At 36.6% G+C, this 24,937-nt stretch overlaps 2 protein-coding genes across 2 annotated transcripts; both read left to right on the top strand.

The window, feature by feature from the left end:
- The first annotated feature begins 319 nt into the window (after positions 1-319).
- On the top strand, positions 320-9,905 carry LOC106053405 (uncharacterized). Its single transcript, XM_013208949.2, has 4 exons — positions 320-1,124; positions 3,332-3,489; positions 8,219-8,382; positions 9,727-9,905. The coding sequence occupies exons 1-4, from the start codon at positions 492-494 to the stop codon at positions 9,903-9,905; spliced, it is 1,134 nt and encodes a 377-aa protein (XP_013064403.2). The 5' UTR covers positions 320-491.
- Positions 9,906-12,864: 2,959 nt separating this feature from the next.
- LOC106053408 (adhesion G-protein coupled receptor V1-like) lies at positions 12,865-24,437 on the top strand. The gene is made up of 6 exons (XM_013208953.2): positions 12,865-13,042; positions 14,704-14,904; positions 16,696-17,510; positions 19,566-19,861; positions 20,726-20,945; positions 24,158-24,437. Exons 2-6 carry the CDS (start codon positions 14,761-14,763, stop codon positions 24,312-24,314), a joined length of 1,632 nt encoding a protein of 543 aa, XP_013064407.2. The 5' UTR covers positions 12,865-13,042; positions 14,704-14,760; the 3' UTR covers positions 24,315-24,437.
- Positions 24,438-24,937: the final 500 nt, after the last annotated feature.

The following is a 24,937-nucleotide window of genomic DNA, read 5'->3' as shown; positions in this document are numbered from 1 at the left end:
GAAACGGTTTTGGTTTCTATACGGGGACATACATACATACGCCTTATTTTCTAGTTTATAGTATAAGATAGCGCGAAATGTTATCAAAAAATGAAAAGCGAGTCAAATTTATAAAGACAAATAGTACTTGTACATTTTATGTTTCCCTCATTTGATTATATTTGATATACATGTTTTACTTAATTTTTAAAAATGTTATAATTTGGAGACCTCTTTAAGCGTGACTCCCTGGACAGATGCACAATTATACAGTGTGGAGAATCCGGACCTGGTAGGAACCATACTCAATTTTTTTCAAAATTATGATTAAAATGTCCATTAATGACTACATGGAACTTTTCACTGTTTAATAAAGTCTTTAGAGCCATTGCACACAAACTCATGAAAAAAAAACACAATAACAAAACAACACAAGAAAGGCTCAATCAGCAACAGTTATTAAGGCATAGTATGTAGACGAAGTAATCGATTAAATAATCATTGAATCGCAAATGTATACGAAAACAGTTCTATTTCAAGCACTGGTGCTTTGTTCTATGATTAATTTTTACATCACTCAAACATGGGATCGCAGGTGTGATACAAAACGAGAGAAACTAAAAGTTCTAGAAATGTACGTCTGGAATAAATCCGACCATTCATGGCTCGACTACCAACAGAGGTACTGCAACATGAGGTGTAAAGGGGAAGAACTGATCGTTTACAGTATACATAGGCCTACATCATGGAATTATGAGTGTATCCAGTGCCACTGTAAGAGACCTGCCTGTGAGCACTACCGTATTTGCTGTCCAGATATTTCAGTGCCGTTTGACCGTAAGAGCGTGTATGCAGAAGAAATATTAACAAATAAAATATTAGCGCCTTTAGACCAAGCTGCTTACAGAAAAAGAAGTGCTACGCCAACTCTTGGCTGTGAATATCACCCACGCTTGGATCGTAGATTCCTATTTATCCGTTCCTGCCAAGCAGACTATGATGTCAACCAAACTGTGATAGACCTGTGTGAAATGGACAGACAGCCACACGAGCAGACGATAGAGACTTTTATCAAGGTCGTTGACCTGGAGCGACAAATAGTTTACAGAAACAAATTTTGTGCGCTGTGCAATCACGTGAATAACGTAAGTATTTTTTTCTTTGCAGCCCCCCCACCCCTTAAAAAAACAGTTACTTTTTTTAAAAAAATGTATGTCTGTACGTCCTTAACGTATTTGTTATGATTATATATCATTTTACAACAAGCAAATGAATGATACTCTGATCGCTTTACTTTGTGGCATACTAAAAACAAAAAGGTGTAACAGCTATTTCGTTTTTAATGGCTGCCGGGACGTGTTGCTTGTCAGACTTGCCCTCATCCTGACGTCCTGTAGTAATTTAAGGCTACAATGAAATCATCTTTAGTTCTGAAGAAATGTGAGATGTATGGCCTAGTGACGAAAGACGTCCGGCTCATTATAAATGCGGTTAAGTTCAAATCCCGAGTCGAGATGAGTTTCTTTTTTTTTTTTTTTGAGAGCTTAAAGGCAACATAAAACATCTCAGAAACACCCTTTCCCAATGGTCTGAAAAAAAAAGAGATCGATCCAGAACACACAAAGCATGTTTATAGCTTGAAAAGTGTGCAGTAAAAATGTAATATTAAAAACCCCCTAAATGTGTAATTCATAGAAAAAAACAACCTTTTGGATTAAAAGTAAACATGCCAACCATAGGCTTATATATTATAACTAGACTAGAAACAGGAAATACATTCTCATCCGCGATTGATAAATTCACAGACCTATATATATATATATATATACTAGCCTGACATTACCCGCGGCCTGCGGGTCTAAGTTTGTGTTTACTAATCTAGTGGATTGGATTTAGATGTATGTTAAACTTAGCTAATGATCCTTTCAAGTTTTTTCTCTTTCGCTACGAAAATAAAATTACGTTTACGAAAATGGGTTTACCCGAAGCCAATACATTCATATCTATTAAAAACGAAAAGAGCGATAGCTTTGTTAAATGAATGGGATTATTTTGGAACACGTTTATTGTGCCTTAGAATAGGTTCTTCCTGTAGCTAGTGGAAAAATTGTTGACTCCCAGCAATTGCTAGCAAGGGGGTCTAAGGGAGCCCTAGGAGCCCCGCCGCCAAGCACTATTTCTGGTATTGAATGCCAACAGAATGGATATTCTGAAATATTTACAGTGCCTTTGCCTGCTATTAAAAAGTCTTATTTCAAAAACCTAGTGTGCTATTCTTACTGACTTAGACCCTCCCGCGCCGTTCGGCGCATTTGCCGTCAAGCTGTCACTGGTAATAATAATTTTATTTATAAAGCGCTGTTACAACAAACACAAACATGTAGGCTCAAGGCGCTGTAATAACAAACACAAACATGTAGGCTCAAGGCGCTATAATAACAAACACAAACACGACAGCAACATTTTAGAACTAATCTAAAAAAGTTTTAAACAAGTTGGTCTTAATGTTCTTCTTAAAAGTGGTGTAGCATGTTGTCTGCCTGAGACAATGGGGAGTGAGTTCCAAACCTTTGGTACGTGCACTGAAAAAGCCAGCAGACCGTAGCTTTTATTATTATAGCTTTTATATAGCGCTACTTTCATGCTTATAGCATGCTCATTTGTGGACCAGTGGGGGGGGGGGGGGTATCTAGGAGTTGGTTTTCCGTGCTGCCTTTAGGCGCTCAGTAAACACAACTCTGCCCGAGTCGGGTGTCGAACCTCGAGCCTCTAGGTAGCCTAGCCAAGCCAAGTTCAGGCGTACTTCGCCTCTCGACCACGTGGCTCCACGAAAAGCGTTGAGTCCGTGAGCGCAAGGCTCTCTGGGGGTAATCAGTTCGCTAAGGTACATCAACAAGGGCATCTCATTGTTATATATATACTGATGACAAAGTGTGGCGACCTTGTAATCGATTCTCGCTTTAATGGGAAGCCAATGGAGCGTGCACAAGAGCGTAGTAGCAGAATCTTTTCTTGTTTTTCTAAGTACTATTCGTGCGGCGTTGGTATATATATATATATAACAATTAGTTTCTCGCCAAAAAGTAAAAAAAATGTCTTATTATAGATCATATGGATATTTAGTTTGTTTTATGTTACACCCATTGATTCTTTGCAGTTCTATTACTTTAGGTAATTGAAAAAATCTTACTTTAATAATTCTAGTTCCCATAGGAGCCTCCTCCAAGTTTGTGTGATAACACGAACTCATTGAAATCTTGTTTTGCTGGACGGTAAATGTTATTGAAGGCGGGCAGGGCTCGATCGTAGATACCAATCTATAGTTAAATCTAACTGAAATGTATATTGGCAGTTTAAGTCGGTGCCAACTACAATGCGGACGGATACCTTCAAAACTTACTACAACGCCATGAGCAGAGACAAAATGTTGCAGCAAGTACTCCAAAACGTCGTGGAAGTTGATGGAACCTTTCCACAGAACTTTACGTTGCTGGGCTGTTCGTTTCTAAGGTAGGCCTAAACTTTCCATATACGTTTATTGTGTATTGTAAAACGTACGATCATAAAAGTGTTAAAACAAAGTGCATGATAATGACGAATAGGTTGCCGGAGCTTTTTAAAAATTATTATCAATTAGCCGATTTTACCGGTGGCCTGCGGGCATTGGTTTGGGTATTACTCATCTAGTAGATTGGATTTAGATCTATGTCAAACTTGGGTAATGTTCCTTGTCAGATCTTAGTTGAATATAATTACTGGATTATTATTGTGTAATTTTGTAATTACAAATGTGTGTTTTATATTATAATTACGTTAAAACTTGTACTATTTTAGGCCTAAGTTCAACCCGACAGTCACATCATACACCTCTGTTAGACATATTTTAATAAACGAGGAGTACGATAAATTAAATAAAATTATGAATTTAATCTAATGATATATTTACAATGAACTGATATATTAATAATAATAATGGTATAAGTGGATATATAATATAATGTAGTCTAATATGATCCAGTTTACTTTGAAACATAAAAGTAATTATAATACAAATAATATAATTACCTTAGCTATAATATTTAGTACAATTGTCCACATAAACTTTCAAGACAACATCTGGTAATACACGTAGATCTAACCTCTTGCCCAGATACTGTTCACCGACGACCATTAATCAAAAGTTGATAGTTCACACTGTATCACCAGGTCTGGACACAGCAACCCGCAGTCTGGAATCTGGAACCTCAGACTCGTGAAAACAAAACTTGCATCGTCTGACAGACTAACTGAGACGAAAACCTCAGTCCTGTAAAGCTAAGATCTCAATATTGAAAACTGAGACTGAAAAACTGAGACTGAAAAACTGAGACTGGAAACTGAGACTTGACACTGAGTCTGACACTGAGACCCCTAAACAGGGATCAAGATTATACATTGATTTATATTATTGATTATACATATATATTTACTATGGGCGTAGCCATGATTTTATTCGGGGGGGGGGGATTTTTCTCCCCCCTCCAACAGCAAAAAAAAAAATCATATGTGTGTGTGCTGGTGTGTGTGTACATAATTAATCCCTTCATTCTTTCGGAAGACGTTTATAGTACCCTAGAATAGGTTCTTCCTGGAGTAAGTGGAAAAATTGTAGACTCCCCGCCATTGCCAGCAAGGAGGTCTGGGGAAGCGCTACGAGCGCCTCCATTTTGCCAATTAAAAAAAAACTGTATAATTCACTAAAAGATTCTTAATGATTATTTTTTGCTAATTTTACTGATATCCTGTACCAATAAGAATGTAGGCTTATATATCTATTAAGTACATTATCTCATGTCATGATGTCAAATGTCAAAATGCGAGGGGCCCCCAAAGAGTTCAGTCCCCCCCTGGAACCTAAATCATTACCTACGCCCCTGGTTTTGGGGTGCTATTAAATATAAAAAACGCCAATTCTACGCGCGATATAAAAATGTATTTTCAGCTTTGATTTAATAAAAATGTAATAATAGCACGAACCAAAACTGGAAGTTCCCTTACTAGTTTTTTCTATAAGAGTCACTGGCATATAAATATAACTCTAAATCTATCTGGATCTCTTTAAAAATGAAACGCGGTGTTTTTTTTTTTCAAATTGATCGTGATTCTGTACGTAGTAAACAATGAATAAAATGCAAAGACGAATTTATTTTCTAATACAAAATCTTAATTTTCACTTATTGTCCTTATACCTACACAGACTGGGCCTCGCGGAATCCGTTTCACATTTGGCCCCGCCATTGTTAGGGCCGCCCTGTACATACATACATACATAGACACATACATACACATACATACATACATACATACATACATACTGTGGTGATTATGTTTTGTATATAATATTGTAAACGGTACGTCATAGAACCTTGGTTGTAAGACTGAAAGAATTCTATGTTTATTTATTAATTTTACTATTTTTTCATTGGTTCATTTGTTGGGACAGAGTGACAGCGCTTGAGGCTTTTGTTATTGTTGACAGGGGACCGGAGTTTTGTGATAGCATAGTAGCAGCCATTATAAGGCAGTTCTGATAGTTAATGTATATTCAGGAATTCAGCTTTTGTTGGCGTTATCTACAATTATAATTTATTCCTATTTCTTTATTAAATATTTCTTATTTCTAATGCATCCCTGGTGTTTCTTGAAGTATTGCATACGTAATGTATCCATGTCAAAGTCATAGGCTAGGAGTTCACAACAATCACAACACATACATACATACATACATACATACACATACATACACACACATACACACACACACACATACATATACATACATACATACATACCATGGGCGTAGCCAGAATTTTTTTTCGGGGGGGGGGGGGGGTTTGGGGGGGGTGAATTTTTTTCTCCCCCCCCCCCCGCGCGAAAAAAAACTATATGTATTTATGTGTGTGTGTGTGTGCGTACAAAATCTTTATTACATTCTGACCCTTCATTCTTTCGGAAGACGTTTATTGTGCCATAGAATAGGTTCTTCCATGAGTTAGTGGAAAAATTGTAGAATCTCCGCCATTACTACCAAAAGGATCTGGGGGAGCGCTAGGAGCTCCCCCAGCGCGGGGCGAAGCCCCGCCGCCAAGCACTATTTCTGATATTGAAAACCAACAAAATGCATATTCTGAGGTATCTACAGTGCATTTTCCTTCTATTAAAAAGTTCTATTTCAAAAACCTAATGTGTTATTCTTTCTGACTTAGACCCTCCCTCGGCGTTCGGCTCATTTGCCATCAAGCTGTTTTCATAAAATTGTAGACTCCAAGCCATTACTAGCAAGGGGGTCTGGGGGAGCGCTAGGAGCTCCCCATCGCGGGGCGAAGCCCCGCGCCAAGAACTATTTCTGGTATTGAAAGCCAACAAAATGCATATTCTGAGGTATCTACACTGCATTTTCCTGCTATTAAAAAGTTTTATTTCAAAAACCTAATGTGCTATTCTTACAGACTTAGACCCTCCCATGCCGGTCGGAGCATTTGACGTCAAGCTGTTTCCATAAAAATCTGTCACTGGTAATGTCTGAAGCCTCTTCCCACCTACCATGAGGACCTCAATGAATGAGTAGCGTCAAGTTGTACTAGGATATCATTGCAACTCTTCTTATGCGTAATTCATTTTGTCTGAGAACATGTCCCGCAAACCTCAAGCGTCGTTCTCTCACAATCTTACTAAGGGGTCGACTCCCAGTACGGCATAGGATTTAGACCCGATCTCTATAACTGACTCCTAAAATCTGTCTTAGCCATCTTTGTTGAGCCACATTTAGTGTTTTTTTATTTCGGTAGATGACTATTCACTGCAGTTTATTAATGGAGCCCTGCCACTGGTAAAAATGTGTAACCTCTCTTGAATACGCTCTTGGAATTAAGTGACTAGTTTGCAAAAGATTTTATATCGAAAAGAGAAGTTTTAACGTCAAAATCTTCTGTTGGGGGTTTTCCACCTCAAAATTTTTTTTAGGGGGATCTTAAACTCAAAACCATCTGGAGGGGTTTTAAACCTAAAAAAAAAAAGCCATCTGTAGAAAAACTCAAAACCCCCGATTGGATTGGCTACGCTCAAATAATTTTAGTGTGTAATTTGCTTTTTTTTATATTAAAGATACATTTTTAGCACCAAACCCCTCTGAATGGGGGTTTAAACTCAAAACCCCTTTCGGCAACGTTCATAACATTTTGAGTGCGTAATTTGCTTTTTTTCTTACACTGAAGATGTATTTAAATTTATCCTCAACCCCCCCCCCTCCTGGCGGGCGGTTTTAACTCAAAACCCCTTTGACTACGCTCATAGATTTTAGAGTGAGTAATTTTCTTTTATTTATATTGAAGAGGTACTTTTTAGCTTCAAACTCCACTGGAGGGGAGTTTAAACTCAAAACCCCTTTGACTACACTCATTTTTAGTGTATAATTTGCTTTGTTTTTATTATCAAAGAGGAATTTTTTACCTTCCAAACCCTGCTGAAGTGGAATTTAAACTCAAAACTGAGTCAAAACAATTTAGCTACGCTCATAACATTTTTAGTGCGTAATTAGCTTTTTTTTTTATATTGAAGAGGGGGTTTATCGTAAATTTTAGACGGGGTTTTAAAATCAAAATCTTCCTTAACTGTGCTCTTGGAATTAGGGGATTTTCGTTTGCATTTTTTTTTGTTTTGTTTTATAGAAGAGGGGGAGTTAACTGAAGAAAACCCAGGTAGGGGGGTTAAAACTCAAAACCCCTGGTAGGGGGTTTTAAACTCAAAACCCCTGGTAGGGGGTTTTAAACTCAAAACCCCTAGTTGGTTTTTTTTTTAACTCGAACCCCTCTGGTAGGGGTTTTAAACTCGAACCCCCCTGGTAGGGGGTTTTAAACTCAAAACCCCTTTGGTTGTGCTGGGGCAAGTGATGGTTTAGTATTAAAATCTCACCTAAAATAAACAAAATCAAAGCAAAAAATCAGTCACTAAATTCCGACTCCACCCCTTCGGGGGGGGGAGATTTCATTTCGGGGGGGGGGGGGTTTGAACCCCAAACCCCCCCCCTGGCTACGCCCATGATACATACATACATACATACATACATACACACACACACACACACATACATACATACATACATACATACATGCGCCTTAATTTCTGCTTTACATTATAGATATCTACTTTACTTTACTGAACCCGACCTAATGCTTTAGTCTCTTTTCATACTGTCACGTAGTGTACCTATAGACCACTGTAGGAAGAAAAGTGAGACAGTAATTAAAGACGGTGACATAATCAGAGCTTGTGAGACAACCCAACTTGGCAACGAGCACATGGTTTATAGCATGCCTGCAGATAAATTCTACAAGAGCATTTTCTGCGCCATTTGCAATGAGGCAAGTACTAGCCTATGAATATTGATGTAATTTTGAAATAAGATATTTTCATAAATGGTAGGAAACTCATAAGAAAAACATTAAAAAATACTTTTTAAAAAAGACAATAGCTCCTTTATACAACATATAGAGAGATTGTTTTTCACTTAATAAAAAATGAATGTTAGATCAAACAAAAATGAAACATTTTTTTTACCACAATAATTCCCCTCTCCCTCTGAGAAAGAATCTTGTTAAAGCGAATGTTCAGAATTATTTTTGAATGCTGGGTGTGGACAAAGTGTATTGACTGGTGCCTCTTGATACTTGAAGTGTGGTGTTTAATTGTTTTAGTGACTGGCGCCTCTTGATACTTGAAGTGTGGTGTTTAATTGTTTTAGTGACTGGCGCCTCTTGGTACTTGAAGTGTGGTGTTTAATTGTTTTAGTGACTGGCGCCTCTTGATACTTGAAGTGTGGTGTTTAATTGTTTTAGTGACTGGCGCCTCTTGATACTTGAAGTGTGGTGTTTAATTGTTTTAGTGACTGGCGCCTCTTGGTACTTGAAGTGTGATGTTTAATTGTTTTAGTGACTGGCGCCTCTTGGTACTTGAAGTGTGGTGTTTAATTGTTTTAGTGACTGGCGCCTCTTGATACTTGAAGTGTGGTGTTTAATTGTTTTAGTGACTGGCGCCTCTTGGTACTTGAAGTGTGATGTTTAATTGTTTTAGTGACTGGCGCCTCTTGGTACTTGAAGTGTGATGTTTAATTTTTTTAGTGACTGGCGCCTCTTGGTAATTTAACGACTTGCTCCTCTGGGTACTTGATTTGTGGTTTTAAATTGTTTTAATGACTTGCATGGACTTTTTAAAAAGTAAAATACTACAAGATGTGGCTTAAAATAAATTCTTTATTCGACGTCGTTTAAAAATTATATTCTTAGAGTAAAATCAATTTGGACTTTATTTTGTGCTATAAACGGGAGAAAAGGGGAAATTTCATATTCTGTAATGTTAGGTAGTGTAAAAAAAATATAGTTTTAAAAAAACCTAGCTTATAAACACTCCCTTTACTATGCAGACCGGATACATCGAAAAGCGAGCTATTTATAGTTTTTCCGCCATGAATGCTTTAGCGTCTCAGAGGTTATCCAATCCGGCCCCGGAGCCTTTCTGTTTTTGGACTTTGCTATCGCTCTGTCTAGCTTAGCACGACAGAAGGGAGCAATTCATGTGCCTTTTCAGTTCTTTATTGAGGGCCTTGGAGGTAGGAGTCTGCCGTTCGGACTTGCTGATAAAAGCGAAATGTGACTTCAGCAAGTCGGCCATGTTTTGAACTTTAGTGACCGATTCTCCACTTTGTGACAATAGTGGAGCGGGTACTTGTGGCCTCCAAGATACGAAGAGGTCTCCAGGTTTTCGAGGTGTCTCTCAGATCCAGCCAGTCACAGGGATCATTTCAGTGGTCCGACCGCAATCGTCGGGCCACCTCGCTAGCTTGTCTACATAGAGTCATAGACGGTTGCACTCCCTGCGGCATTCCGGGGTAACCTTCTTTTACGCTTTTCTCCGCGCCCTCTTCCTGACTAGCGTTCCTTCTTCTTCTTCCTCTTGAGATTGTTAGGGAACTATTCTGTTTAATTCTTCTGACCAGGCGATTCTATGCCGTGTGCCCCGATAGGTCCGGTGGACATATCTTGTAGCTGCACCCAACAGTGCTGCAGTTATCTCGCCATAGATACCTTCCTTCAAGATCACCGCGCATAGACATCCCTTAAAGTGGTAGATAATTTCACATATCTGGGAAGTAAAGAGTTAAATAACACATGGCTTTAAAAGGAGGTTGATATGTGATCAGGGATAGAGAGTGTGGCGAAATAAATCGCTCCGCCTTCCTTCAAAAAAATCAGTGTCTACCAAGCAAAGGTTCTCTAAACCCCTCTTTGTGGATCTGAGACATGGGTGCTTTATAGAAAGCAACTAAGACTTCTTGAATGCCTTAACCAAAGATATTTGCACACCATCATTGACATACAGTGGCAAGAGCGCACTACAAACAAACAAACTACAAACAGCGAAATTCTTGCGAAATGGTATAAACATAGACATAAATAAATATAGACTGGCCGAAGGAAGTAACTTCATGTAACTTGAAAACATGTATATCTATTGTATTCGGATTTCCGAATTATGAATAATTGCATGATCTTCATTCTCAGAGATTAAACAAAACTCATAGACATAAATATAGACTGGCCGATAATAGAGTTTTATGAAACGAAAATTTGTGACTTGCATTTCTGTGTACTTTATTTATGTCTAGGAGTTTTGTTTAATCTCTAACACTGAAGATCATGAAATTTTTCAATTTTTTAGAATTCGGAAATCCGAATACAATAGATATACATGTTTTCAAGTTACATGAAGTTATTTCCTTTTTCCAGTCTATATTTATTTATGTCTATGACAAAACTACACTGCCTCCTTATTTACAATATATATATAGGTGTGTGGCTGAAATATATATGAATACTTAACTTTTATACTGCTCATAAATGCTGTATAATAAAGTACACAAAATTGCAAGTCACAAATTTTCGTTTCATAAAACTCTTTATTCGGCCAGTCTATGTTTATTTATGTCTATGGGTATAAACTTCTTATAGTGCGACAGAAACGCTGTCAGCGCACTATTTTTGTATTGGAGACGAACATATGTCAAAGGAAATCTTTTTTATAAGTGAGCAGAAAGGTGATCGGCAGTAGAAAGAGATGCCCCACAAAAAAAGCTTCTTTTACGTTGTTATAAGGTGCAGGTTTACCCTGTAACGTAGAGATTTTGCATCACTTGATGCTTTGTACATAAGCCATAATAAATATGCTAAATGTTTGAGCGTAACCATTTTAGAAATTACACTGAAATGACCATTTTCCAATCCAATAATAGCCCAATAGTTTTACGCAAAAGATGCAATGTAAAACGTTACGACGTGAGCTGTGGTTTTCTATACTGTTGGGGGGCGTAAGAGACTTTCTATTCTAATCGCCATGTACAATTACATTGAGAACTGACAGAACGAAAAAGCAACTCTCCAGATCAGTAGTCTTTATCTGATCGTTTATTTTCGTAATTACAACAATGTTCCCAAAATGACTTCGGGTATATATCCTACCTTAACAAATTTTTCATTTGAGCGAGGCTCTGTCACCTGGTACTAATGAAATAATCCAGCCTTTTAAAATAACAACACTTTATTTACGAAATAAGGGCACAGTCGACGTCGTCACTATTTGCGACAATTGGTCTCCTTGTCACTATTTGCGACAATTGGTCTCCTTGTCTTTCGTCCGTAAATCTTCTCTAACCTATTTTCGTTCTAACATTTTAAATGTACTCTGGCGTCCTTAACGAAAAACACAATTTAACCCAACTTATACGCTTCCTACAATTGAGTTATTACAATAGACAGATACCTAGATAGACAGATATAAATATATAAAATTAAAAAAAAAATTATCATAAAAAAACAAGGTTACAAAAGACAGTTTGTGGAAACACAAACTCAAAATCGGCCCCCGAAGTGGTCGACCCAGGCAGGCTTCAATATTTTCAGAAAAAACATCCGAATGAAATTATATCAAAAACAAAATGAGAGATAAGAATGGAGAAAGAAGGTTTACAGATCTTGTGTCCAACGGTCCCGCAGATCAAAGGATAGGTGAAAGTGAATGTAAAGTTAGATGTAAGCCTGGCGTAACTAGTTCCCCCTTCAGACATAGGGCAGATGATGTAAAGTTCATTTGTTTTTGTGGCCTACGGTTAACGAGGGTGTCATGTAGCCAGCACAACGACCAACCGCCTTTACTTTTCCCCAACTAATGTCAGGTACCCATTAGAGCTGAGTGAACTCAGAGACGCCCAAAGATTCCAAAGTTGAAAATCCTAGTCTTCACCAGGAATCGAATCCGGGACCCCCGGCTCGGAAGCCAAGCGCTTTACCGCTCAAGCTCTTTTTTTTTTTTAAGGGAAACCTTAGAATTTATTTGCGCTATTGATGGCTATTCAATTTTAGCTTTATCCTCATTGGATTCCTTGGGCGTCAAAAAAATATAATTTATAAATGCAATTCACAAAACAAAGTTTAGGAAAATGAAGTTTACAATATTGCTATTTGTTTTAAATTAGGTCTAACTTTTAATGCATACTAATAAGCTTTTTCTCTTTAAAAAACTGCTTGCATAACTGATTTTAAAAATTAGATTTTTTGCTTTCAGACAAAAAAAAAGTAGCCGTTGCATCTGAACTCTGAATGGTCTAATATATTGTGATGTCGGATTTTCAATATCTTTTGTAGTTTACGAGATCTAAACGGGACGGACGGACAGACGGACAGATATTTCGCACAAAACTAATAGCGTCTTTTCCCCTTTCGGGGGCCGCTAAAAATGAACAGATCGTATTTCTTATGAGTCACATTCTGTTGACCTTTTTTATTTTCAGATTTTATACCCACAAACTTATTACAGTAACATAATTTGCGTTTCTACAAGTGGAATTCGAAATCCACTAATATTTTCCCTACTTCTGGATCTGAGTTCAAACACTGAAATAGAAAAGAAAGTCCACAATCCAGTTTCTGCTATCCAAGGATCTCGTTGTTCATTCAATGAATGGTCCTCTCAAAATGTTAGTAGAATTTACTTAATCTAATATTTTAGAAATATTTTATGTCTTTGCTGTAGTAAGAGTTTGCCTTCTTATTTCGTTTTCCCCTACCCTTATTTTTAAAGAATAACTAGTTGTTAATAATACAATATATAAATAATATGTAATATATATAATAATTAATATTTTAAAAATATTTTTGGAGACCTTACTATCACAAAGTAGCCTCAATGCCTTTGGTCAATGTGAGTATGTAACTGATGTAAGTGATGTTGAGTCATACCCTGCTTGTCTTGGAGCGTGTACGCAACGTTTTGGCGGCTCCGCGAGCCCCGAATAAATCGCAATAGGGCCACAGAGTCACAGTTTACGCTCCCCTACAGCAGTCAGCAAGTCACCCAGAGGCCTGGAATCTTGACTGCCTTTAATATGAATATGTCTTTACTCGCTCATGTTAGTGATTAATAATATTTCTCATGGGCAGTGCGATAATCGTACAACGACATAAGCGAACGCGTGTTTCTCCATACAAGATCCCCTGGAAAACTATTTAATATATCAAGGCTGCGGGCAAAAACCAAGGTTAGGAATATCCTTATACTAATGTGGCTGATTCTGATATTAAGCTTAAGTCCCTGGTTGACAAACTATCTGCTGCTTGTCAGAAGTTCGGCTTAAATATTAGTCAAGAATCTAAGATACTGGTCCAGATCACAAACACTGCACCTCAAGTAAGCATTAATGAAATTGTTGATCACTTTTTCTATCTCGGCTCCATCATATCCAACAATACTCTACTGTATAAAGACATTAACAACAGGCTATCCAAAGCAATGGCCACCATGCAGAAAAGAGTGTGGGACAACATATTGCTGACTAACAATACTAAAGCCCTAGTCTACCGGACCTGTGTGTTGAGCACCTTGCTATACGGAAGTAAAACATGGTCAACCTACTCATGGCAAGAAAAAAAGATAAATGTCTTCAACCTCCGATGCCTAAGGCGGATCTTTAAAATAAGATTTCAAGATAGGATAACCAATGAGGAAGTACTACGAAGATCAGGGTGCCAGGGCATCCGCTCTGTTATCAGCAGTAGACGCCTTGGCTGGCTTGGCCACGTTCATAGAATGCCAGTAGGTCGACTTCCACAGGAGATCCTGTATGGCGATCTAATAGAAGGCAGGAGAGCCGCTGGTCGCCCACTTTTACGTTATACGGATGCATGCAAACGCGACATGAAGATCTTTAAAATCGACACTAGCAGCTGGGGAAAAGTAGCACTGGTTAGATCCACATGGAGAGAGAGCATAAAGGAAGGGTCTCGGATTGCAGAGGCCGTACACAACAGAAGCAGAAAAAAGGGTGAAAATGCAATGGCGCCTGATGATTACATATGCCCAACCTGCGATTGCAGCTCCGTATCAAGGATTGGCCTCTTTAGTCACAGAAGAAGTTGCAAAGGGGAAGGATGGTCTCTCGAGACGTAAAATGCCACAGAGTTGCATCCATGCAACCGTGTAGGCGGCACTACCGGTACTGGCCAACCGGGCATTAGCCCCGATGGCCATATAGCCAGTCTGCCCCTGGTTTCAATTTCACAATACTAAGATAGATTTAATAGAATAATTTTCTTTCTACTTTTATTGATAGCAGATAAAATCATCAGTTTTGTTATACAGGGAGACTGTTATCCTCTCTTGTGTGGCCCAGGTAAAGTATTTCTTGACACTAAATGTATGGCAATAGTTGAAGAAATCAAAGGCTTGAGTTATCACTTACGTATCTGGCTACAACCTCTTCCAAGTGATAGTCAGAAGTCGTATGGCTTAGTTCTGCCACACAGATATGCCAAGAACACTTTTGACTTACTGTTTTTTCAAGTATGTTTTCTTTACTTGGTCTACATTTTTGTTTATTTTTGTATCTGTTTTCTTTACTTGGTCTACATTTTTGTTTATTTTTGTATCTGTTTTCTTTACTTGGTGTACATTTTTGTATCTGTTTTCTTTACTTGGTGTACATTTTTGTATCTGTTTTCTTTACTTGGTGTACACTTTTGTTTATTTTTGTATCTGTTTTCTTTACTTGGTGTACATTTTTGTTTATTTTTGTACCTGTTTACTTTACTTGGTGTACATTTTTGTTTATTTTTGTATCTGTTTTCTTAACTAGGTCTACATTTTTTTTTACTAAGGTATCTGTTTTCTTTGCTCAGAAATATTTCAAATATTAACATTTCCCCCCTCAACAGTCAATTTTGGGGCTATTTCACACTTAAAGTTAAAGTTAAGGTAATCAGCTCATTCTTAATATTGTGGAAAAATTCTAAATGAAAACAAACAAACAAAGAAGAAAAACATAAAAAAATACTTTAAAATAAAAGTTTATATTAATCTTGCTTGTATCAATTAATTTGGTTGAATCATTAATTAAATTTATAATAAATCTAATCTAACAAAAAAAAAGCATTTTAATAAATATATATATATATATATATATATATATATAAATATATAAAAGGGTAAAATAACCCGAATTCGAACTCATAGCTCAACCCTTTTAAGGCTTTCTGTCAGTCTGTCTGTCCGTCTGGTCAAAAGTTTGTACACGTTTTTTTCTTCCACACCCGATCTCAGATCAAGTTGAAATTTTTTTGCACCATTATTTTTTTGTACCTGACAAAAATCATTTAGAAAATAACTAATTAGTTAATTAACTACAGGTATTTAATTGTTCTGTTTGATATCAAACAATGGAAAGAAATCGAAACTGACAGATGAGGTGGAAATAAGTTGAATTTGTCCCCTTGAGCAGGCTTGAGGCCCCGAGTGAATACGTTTTTGTTTTGCTTTTAAAAAGCGATCACGGCTACATTAACAGGGATACCCCCCTTTCTTTTACAAACTTGTGCAGACAAGTGAAAGGATCGCAGCGCTTTGAGAAATCTAATAGCAGGAAATGCGGTAAAACAGAAACACTTGGTAAAAGGGTTCGCACAGATTTCTTGTAGTTGTTCTAGATGTATCTAGATGTATAATAAATTTAAAAACACGACTGATACCAAATAATTGATACGATTACACTTCGTATAAGCTTTGATCATATTAAAAATTATGTTACGCGGGACTATGCACCTAAAATTAGTATTTTTCTCCGGGTCAAAAATGTTCAATTTTTAAAATCTGTTATTCATTAATTAGTGCAAAGTAAGAAAAACAATCATTTTTAAAATCTGTCATCAATGGATGTAGCCTATGTTTTATGCTTCTTGTAAAATTCTGTTAGCAATTATGTTTATTGCCAATGATATTACAAGCAGCATTCAGGATTTGATGACGCTTGGTACTAAAAAAATCCTTTTTAGACTGCAAGTAAAAGTACTTAGAGATTCGATAACGCAGTTCTAAAAACCTCTCAAAAATACAACAAGCTTTTATCAAATGTCTTCGCTTGACAATATCACCGTATTCTATATAAATAAAAAAGCTACCAATTTATAAATATATCTTCAGGAGTGAAAATCTCTTACACGATTTTTTGTCTTGCCTTTTTAAATATTGAATGAGGTAGATTTTTTTTTGTTTTGAATATAATAAGGCGAACATTAAATCTTATATTTTTTTAGTCATACTAACATGAATATTTTAGTCTGTTCCTTGGTGTTGTTTCAGGTCCAAGAAATGGTTGAAGAATTCAGCACTAATTACACACTAAACGTTCGAGGATTAGTAGATACCAACTCAATTCCGTTTTTAAAGTTTTCTGCAATATTTTGGATGGAATGTCTTCTATTTGCCTCTAATAACATATCTCGAAATGACTTCGATGTTCACTTTCTTGACAGATTTATGTCTGGGAATATATCACTTCAAAACATTCCGAAAGTTAATTTAATATTAAAACCAATTCAGATGCTGCAAAGGTTTGATATTGACAACTTCATAGCACCAGGCGTCAACAATCAAAGTCGGGCTACCTATTTTCATGAACATTATAAAAGTTCATATTTTATTAAAGACTTTAGATTTGACAATATCAATGTAAACAACGTACTAATATGCAGATTTGTTAGGTTTGAACCCAGGCAATATCAAATAGATGTCAATAACAACCTAATACCACCTGGCTTTACGTTAACTATAGATTTGAACTCCTCTAAAATACGTATCACAGACAATGCAGATCTGAACATGCTAGACATTGGTCAAGATGGCGAACTGAACGTATGTGAAGATTTGCTGAACAGTAAACTGAAGATGTTCAAAGACGATGTATTTGAAGGCACCAACAGGGAGCTGGCTGGAACCTCTCTGGCTGAGTATATTGTTTCTATAGCGTGTTCTTCAGCTTCGATACTTTGTCTGGTTCTGACCTTGATGACCTATGTCCTGTTTAGTGAACTAAGAACAGAGGCCGGTCTGAATAACATGTTTCTCAGCAGTAGTCTTCTCTTGGCTCAAGTTTGTCTACTGATTACCTCCCATATGTAAGTAAAAACAGTTCTACAAAACAAAACCTCAAATACATAATATATAATGTCGTTTCTTTTCTTTATACTAAATTCATTATTGTTTTAAATATCGGAGTGAATGCGCTGATAGCAACAGCTGGTATTAGTCGCAGGATGGGAAGTTTTGTGATCAACACTTCTTGCTGTTGGCGGAAAATTATTTTGTTTTATTTCAGTCATCTGCGCTTTTGTAGGTTTTTCGCCTTTTAAACCACAACTATGAGTTAATAGGTTAACTGTTAAAAATTACAGTGTAGTATGATACTGTTGAGAAAAACGAAAGATCTCACAGATTCCCCGGTTTCCAAATTACTCTTATAGCACACCTCTTGTCGAAGCACAATACATTTGTAATGAGTCAATAATTTCGGTAAAAGAAATACTTATACAATACTGCTGATCGAATGTCATTGAATTGATCCACAAGCGCAAAAAAATTATAATAAAACTCGATTTCTGAATCAAGAAATTGACCCTAAGCACATCAACACGCTCAACTTTGGCTGTTTTTTTTTTGTGGACAACATAGTTGCCTGACAGGAACAGAGGAAAGGCTATCTAAGTTTTTGATGGGCATTTCTAAGCCCATGTGGACTAAGACTTTATGTAGTAGGTCACATGTCATGACAACTTAAGTACTCATTGAAATAGAAGGTTTAGGCGACTACCTTAGTCTGATTTCCCCTTAACTACTGACTTTACATAAGAAAAAAATAAATCATTTATGAGTAATTGATAAAATTATTAGTCATTTTTAGCGGCCCCCGAAGTTCACAGGCTTTTCCATTAATAAATCAAGGTTCGTTTTATAGATTTGCGCATTGGTACAAAAAAAAATAGATCTAAGGTCACAATGGAAAAAGAATCAATGGATCATTATACAATTGATTTTCCATTTATTAACTAACTCATGGGATAGAATACTGATACAAAAAAGAATTTTAATACGAACTTTGTTTCAATTGTAACTAGATGTAGATATAGAACTAGTCTATAAATCTAGTTCTAGCCTAGATCACAATTCTAGCTTTAGGCTGAATTTTAGTTCTAGATTTTAGTTCTATAGATTCTATTTCAATTTCTATCTAAATCAAGTCTAGATCTAGATCAAGAGCTAGTCTAGATATCTAGCCTAGATGTAAATCTAGATATAGACTATATCTAGAAATCTTGTATAGGTCTAGATTCTAGATATATTCTGGATCTAGTCTAGACATATTAAGTAAATAGAGCGATTATGATTAGGATTAGTAGGCCTACTAGTGGGTAATAGTGTTTTAGGTCTATGCTGTTCGTATGGGAAACCTGTTTAGTTGTGCGGGCTCCTTTTTGTTTTATTTCCTCAAACGCCTACTCCAATATATTAATCTAGATCTAAATGATAGACGATAGAAGTAGGTATCTTGGAGCAGTGGCGTCATTGGGGGCGGGGCGAGGGTGCGGTCTGTACCGGTCGACACCATTTTGGGGGTGGCAACCAAGTTGGAAAATTATAACTTTGCAAAAGCAGACACATTGGAAAAGATAATAATAAAATATCGAGATATATCTTGGAGCAGTGGCGTCACTAGGAGGAGGAGGTGCTATGGGTGCGGTACGCACCGGCCGAAACCATTTTGCTGATCTTAGGTGATCACTTAACGCTACTTTACTTATTCCAGAAGAGTTAGAAGAGTCTTATCAAAGACGACGTGTTGGACTGTTTGCTTTTATTTGAAAAATAACGCCAAATTATTACAGTTTCTTTAAACGATCAAAACAAGACTATGGCTTGAATATATTTCTCGCCCATTAATGAATTTGATGGGGACCGCCTCTGAGTTTGTGTGATAACACAAGCTCTCTTTGTAATCTTGTTTTTTTATTGATTATCATTTTGCTAGGGACAATAGATAATTTTTCAAATTTTCAACTTTATCCTAGCATTGGAGAAATAACGTTTACAAAATTTCTACCAAAGTGACAGAGTGAATTAATATTAACTTATAAAATAATTATAGCTTTGATGTATTGTTTAACCTTTGACCTTAGCTACAGGTCGCGCACAATGTGTACAGTTCTTGGTGTGGTGACTCACTTCCTGTGGCTGTGGATGTTCTCCTGGAGTTTCCTCTGCAGTTACCACATGTTTCAAGTTTTTACTTCCAACACCAGCAGAACCTCGTCACAGCAGGGCAGGTTGAAGTTCTGGAAGAAAATCTTGTTTTCACTGACCTTTCCATCAGCCATTATCGTGACCATCGTTTTTAGCAGTTATTTGGCATCAGCAGGAAAGGAAATAGGCTATGGACTATTCAGCTGTTTCTTAAATTCCACTATACTTGTAGGTAAGATGTCTGAATAACAAACACTAAAATTTGAAAATGTTATAACAAGACACGCGGACTCGTTAATTAGGTCATTGGGAGTTTCAAAAGTCTCTTTAAACGCATCATATTATAAACTCCTATATAAATATACAAATGTAACGGTATTAAGTTACTCATTTTATATGTAAAGGTATTAAGTTACTTATTTTATATGTAAAGGTATTAAGTTACTTATTTTATATGTAAAGGTATTAAGTTACTCATTTTATATGTAAAGGTATTAAGTTACTTATTTTAGACCTCGCTATCTATGTGGAGGAGGTTGAGCGGTAAAGCGCTTGGCTTTTGAACTGGGGTCCCGAGTTTGATCTTTGGGCGCCTATGAGTCAACCAAGCTCTAATAGGTACTTGACATTATTTGGGTTAAGTAAAAGCGGTTGGTAGCTGTGCCGGCCATAAGACACCCTCGTTAACAGTGGGCCACAGAAACAGATGACCTTTACATCATCAGCCCTGTACATTGCAAGGTCTGAAATGGGAACTTTACTTAACTTGGCTCTAACGATCTGATGTAAAGCTTATCTATTTCTATGGCCAAAACTACCGAGATGGTGATAAGGCCAGCACAAAACAACTTTTATTTTCTCACTGTATGTAAAGTAACCATCAGAGAAAGACAGCGTCCTAGCTGGATTGACTTATAGGCGCCCTAGAGATTCCGAAATAAAAAAATCACATTTATCTCCAGGATTCGAACCAGGAACCCTTTACCATTTAGCCACAAATCTCAGTGGATTCAAACTCCAGACTCCTAAACTAATTCCCTCTTTAGCAGGACCATTCTCTCTTTAAGCCACTAATTCTTCTTTTCTTCTATAACAGGTCTCACAGTGCTATGGCCGATATCTCTGGTCACGCTGACCAATTTCGTGATTTTTGTCGTTGCGGTACTCAAGAGTCACGGTATTCTTAACTTAAAGTCTATCTTCAAGAAAGACGAGTGGAATAATGAATGGCACTTATATGTCATGATGTCCTCTGTGACCAGTGCTTTCTGGATATTTGCTATGGTTGCTACTGCTTTGGATAATAATATCCTCAAGTATGATTTTTTAATGTAATTTTTAAAGGTATTTAATAGCTGCTAATAATTTATTCTTGCGATAAATGCAAAAGTCGGAAATAAAAAAAAGTATTAATAAACAAACCACAATATTTAAGACTTTTACAGCATTGTTGTAAAAAGTAACCAATTAATAACATGATCCGCTATTGGAAATATTGAACTTAAACCTTCAAACACCATCTGTCAATGAGGAATAGTATCTTGACTTTTACATACTCCATCAGAATAATCACTCGGTGTCATTTATACTGTGCTAGTCACAATAATTTTATTTTTCATTGTAAATAAATCTTACTTTTATAGAAGTAAACAACATTTACGCAAAATTTAATTCTAAGCATAAAAGTGTAAAGTTTCCCTTTCAGACTTTGCGATCTATGGGGCAGATAATGTAAAGGTCATCTATTTCTGTGGGCCACGGTTAACGAGGATGTTATGTGGCCAGCACAACGACCAACTGCCGTTACTTTTCCCCTACTGTTGTTAGGTACTCATTAGAGCTGAGTGAGCTCATAGGCCCCCAACAAGAGATCCCGAAATAAATAAATCACAGTCATCTCTATGATTCGAAACAGGGACGCCTTTACCACTCAGCCACAAGCATAACTATTTAAAAAATACACGTATTTCTGTTAGTCTCTCCTTTTACTTCTCTTTATTCACCTCTGACCGCTACGCGATGAAACTGTCGGACTACAATGCACATACTGGTAACAGAAATACACATGCAGAACAAAGAATACAACTCACGTATTAATCTCTTCAATAACTAGTTAAAATTCGTTTTCAATATGTCTACAATATTTAGAACCATGACTAAAAGAGGCCAACAATATACAAATATATTTTTTATGGTATTTATTTTTTTTTTTAAAGAAAAAAGACAAAACAGTTGAGATTGTGTGGCTGGTTAATCGACGTTAAGAAACTTTAAGCAAGACACAAACCACAAATTCTTAATGTCAGGACTTAAAATGTATTATATAATATTACTAAATTATTATTAAGTAATAATGTGTCTAGGTATTAAAAGTAATATTACTTCAATGTGTGTATGTTATAATTACTTTATAACATGATTTAGTTTTAGGCCCAAGTTCAGCCCGACAGCTACAACATACACACCCAGTTGTGCATAAACTAATAAATGAAGTGTATGATGATTTAAATTAAAATATAAATTTTAATCTAATGATATTTGTAAAATGATCAGTGATAATGATAAACAAATATAAGTGCATATAGCATAGTGTGAAAATTCAATACCTGTAATAGGATTACACTATATACTTAATTAGTATTTAAAAAAACAAGAAGTATAATCACCCTAACTTACAAGGTTCAGTAACATTGTTCACAACACTATCTCAAGACAACAACTGGCAATACAAGTAAATCTATTTTCCAGTCAGGATACTTGTCACGTACACAGTATCTATATTTAGCCCAAGGTTGCCAGACAGAACTTAGCTCGGGGAAATCCAGGCATGCAATTTCTTTCAGTTTCAAAATGTTCATCATTGGTTTCAAAATGTTAATTATTGTATGTTGAGCTGCAATTATTGGTTGGTCTTGCAGGGTAGAGCTGTTGATCACGTGATTATGCTCGATTGCCCGGACAAGATCCAAAATCGCGCCAGTCTTGTATGGTTCGTGTTGGGATTCAGATGTATATTTTATACTATTGTGTAGATCAGTTATTTTATTCAAGTACATTTAACCATTGTAATTATTTGTGAATAGCTTTTTCAAGTTCTGAATTAAAGTAATTGTTTTTAGACGAAGAGAAGTTTCTTTATTGAATATAGAACGTACTTAGATCGTATTGTCAAAAAAGTAACTCCTAGATCTAGATGATCCTCTTATCAACTGGCAACATTCTGAATGATTGTATTATCAACATAGATCTGGCTACTTCCATACGATCATCTTATTGAAAGATTATTTCAAGATCCTCGGCAATCACTATCATTGATGGTGTGATACAGATCAAGATAATCTACAAAGTGACATTCATCATAGCATCTTTATAGATCTTGACATCTGACATTCACAATCAAGATTGAACGTGATATCTGGCACCATCTTAGATTGTGACATCAGACACCATTGATGATTGTGACAATACTGTTCACCGACAATCCATGAGTAAAAGTTCATAGTAGCATCAAAAGCTCACAACTTCACAAAGTACCACCAGGTCTGGATATAGCAACCCGCAATATGGAATCTTGAAACCTCAGGCTCGTAAATCAAACTTAAAACATCAGACAGAAAACCTGAGATGAAAACCTTAGTGTTGTAACCTAAAACTGAGACCCTATAGAAAGATAAAGAACAGATTCTTCTAATCTTAAAATCAAACTACACAATATGAATACGATCGAATCCAAATGAAAATAACTATACAATGTAAAATAAAACTCACCCTAAACAGGGGTCAAAATAAACGCTACAGTTCCCCTTTCAGACCGTGTGGTCTATAGGGCAGATGATGTAAAGCTCATCTGTTACTGGGGCTTACGGTTAACGAGGGTGTCATGTGGCCAGCACAACGACTAACTGCCTTTACTTTTCCCCAACTAATGTCAGGTGCCCACTTGCGAGGGGTGGACTCAAAGGCGCCCAAAGATCCCGAAATAAAAATCCCAGTCTTCACATGGATTTGAACCAGGGACCCCTGATTCGGAAGTCAAGCGCTATACCTCTCAGCCACCGCGCCTCCATCCAGTTATATAAGCACAAGGAGAATTCAAGCCTTCACAAAATTCCGCTTTGCCCTACAGCGCAAGATGAAGTGAACAGAACCAAAACGATCTACTACGAAAGTTTTTACGTCAGAACAAATTATGACGAAGCAACAAGGGGAGATCACCTACTACATTCAAACTAAAATAGCGCAATTGATGAAATAGGCTCTATTAGATAGAGAGCATTTTTACTATACAACTACTTCAATAGTTGCCACACTTAAAAGAAAACTTTTGAAATGTTTAAAAGACAATTCCATTTATGGAACTCAAATATACGTTTTATGCCTAATATTATGCATGTTATTTACCATTTATTGTATCTAGAGACTGAAGCTAATTAAAATTATGTTTTCTAATAAAATCGCTAGATGCTAACAATGTAACACAATTATGAATTATCTCTTATTGTAATCAATTGTTTTCCTATCTTGACAGATTGATTTCTATAGTACTGAATGGACTCCAGGGTGTGGCTATCTTCGTGACTTTCATCTGCAACAAGCGAGTCTTTCTCTTGTACAAACAGACGAGATGTTTTAGTCGGGAAACCAAAACAGAGGAAATCAGAGAAGGGTCGACACAATCCGCCTGACTGATGTGTCTTTAAACATAGAGCGTAACCATTATTTATTTTTTAAAATCACAATTACGTTCCAGTAACCTCCACGCTTACCCTAAACAGTTTTTCTTCAGCTCAATTGTGCTGCTCTGCAGTTTGAAATAAAAAAAAATATTAAACATTTTTTTTCGTGTTAATAAACTAATATTTTGTTATATTCTGTAACATTAAAGTAAAAAATCTGCAGTGGGCTTGGCCAGATTTACTTCAGTGAAGACAGTGCAGCTCACTATGAACTCAACCTCAAAAAAAAGGGTGAAGAAAGGGCGGATGCCATACGCAAAATAAATTATATGAAGTACTTTTTGTATCACTGCTTTAACATTAATAATGTGTCTTGTTGAGCTGTCTTTGTTGATTTCGTTAAAAACAAAATACAAGGCTTATGTTCAGGAAAAAACACAGAAAATCTGCTAAATACTTGGGAAAGAAAAATCTCAGAGAAATGTATGGTGCCACACTTAGGGAAAGAGGATGGAAGAATCGCACCAACTGCTACGTGCGACGTGGGAACGAGCTATTGGTCTCCACTGCCCACAGGTAGCGACGTTGCTGGTCAGTGTTCTCGATCGAGGACGATGAGTAAAAGAGCAAGG

The sequence above is a fragment of the Biomphalaria glabrata genome, chromosome 2 (assembly GCF_947242115.1).
Source record: "Biomphalaria glabrata chromosome 2, xgBioGlab47.1, whole genome shotgun sequence".
NCBI classification, from domain to species: domain Eukaryota; kingdom Metazoa; phylum Mollusca; class Gastropoda; family Planorbidae; genus Biomphalaria; species Biomphalaria glabrata.
This window is presented reverse-complemented; position numbering and strand designations above follow the sequence as displayed.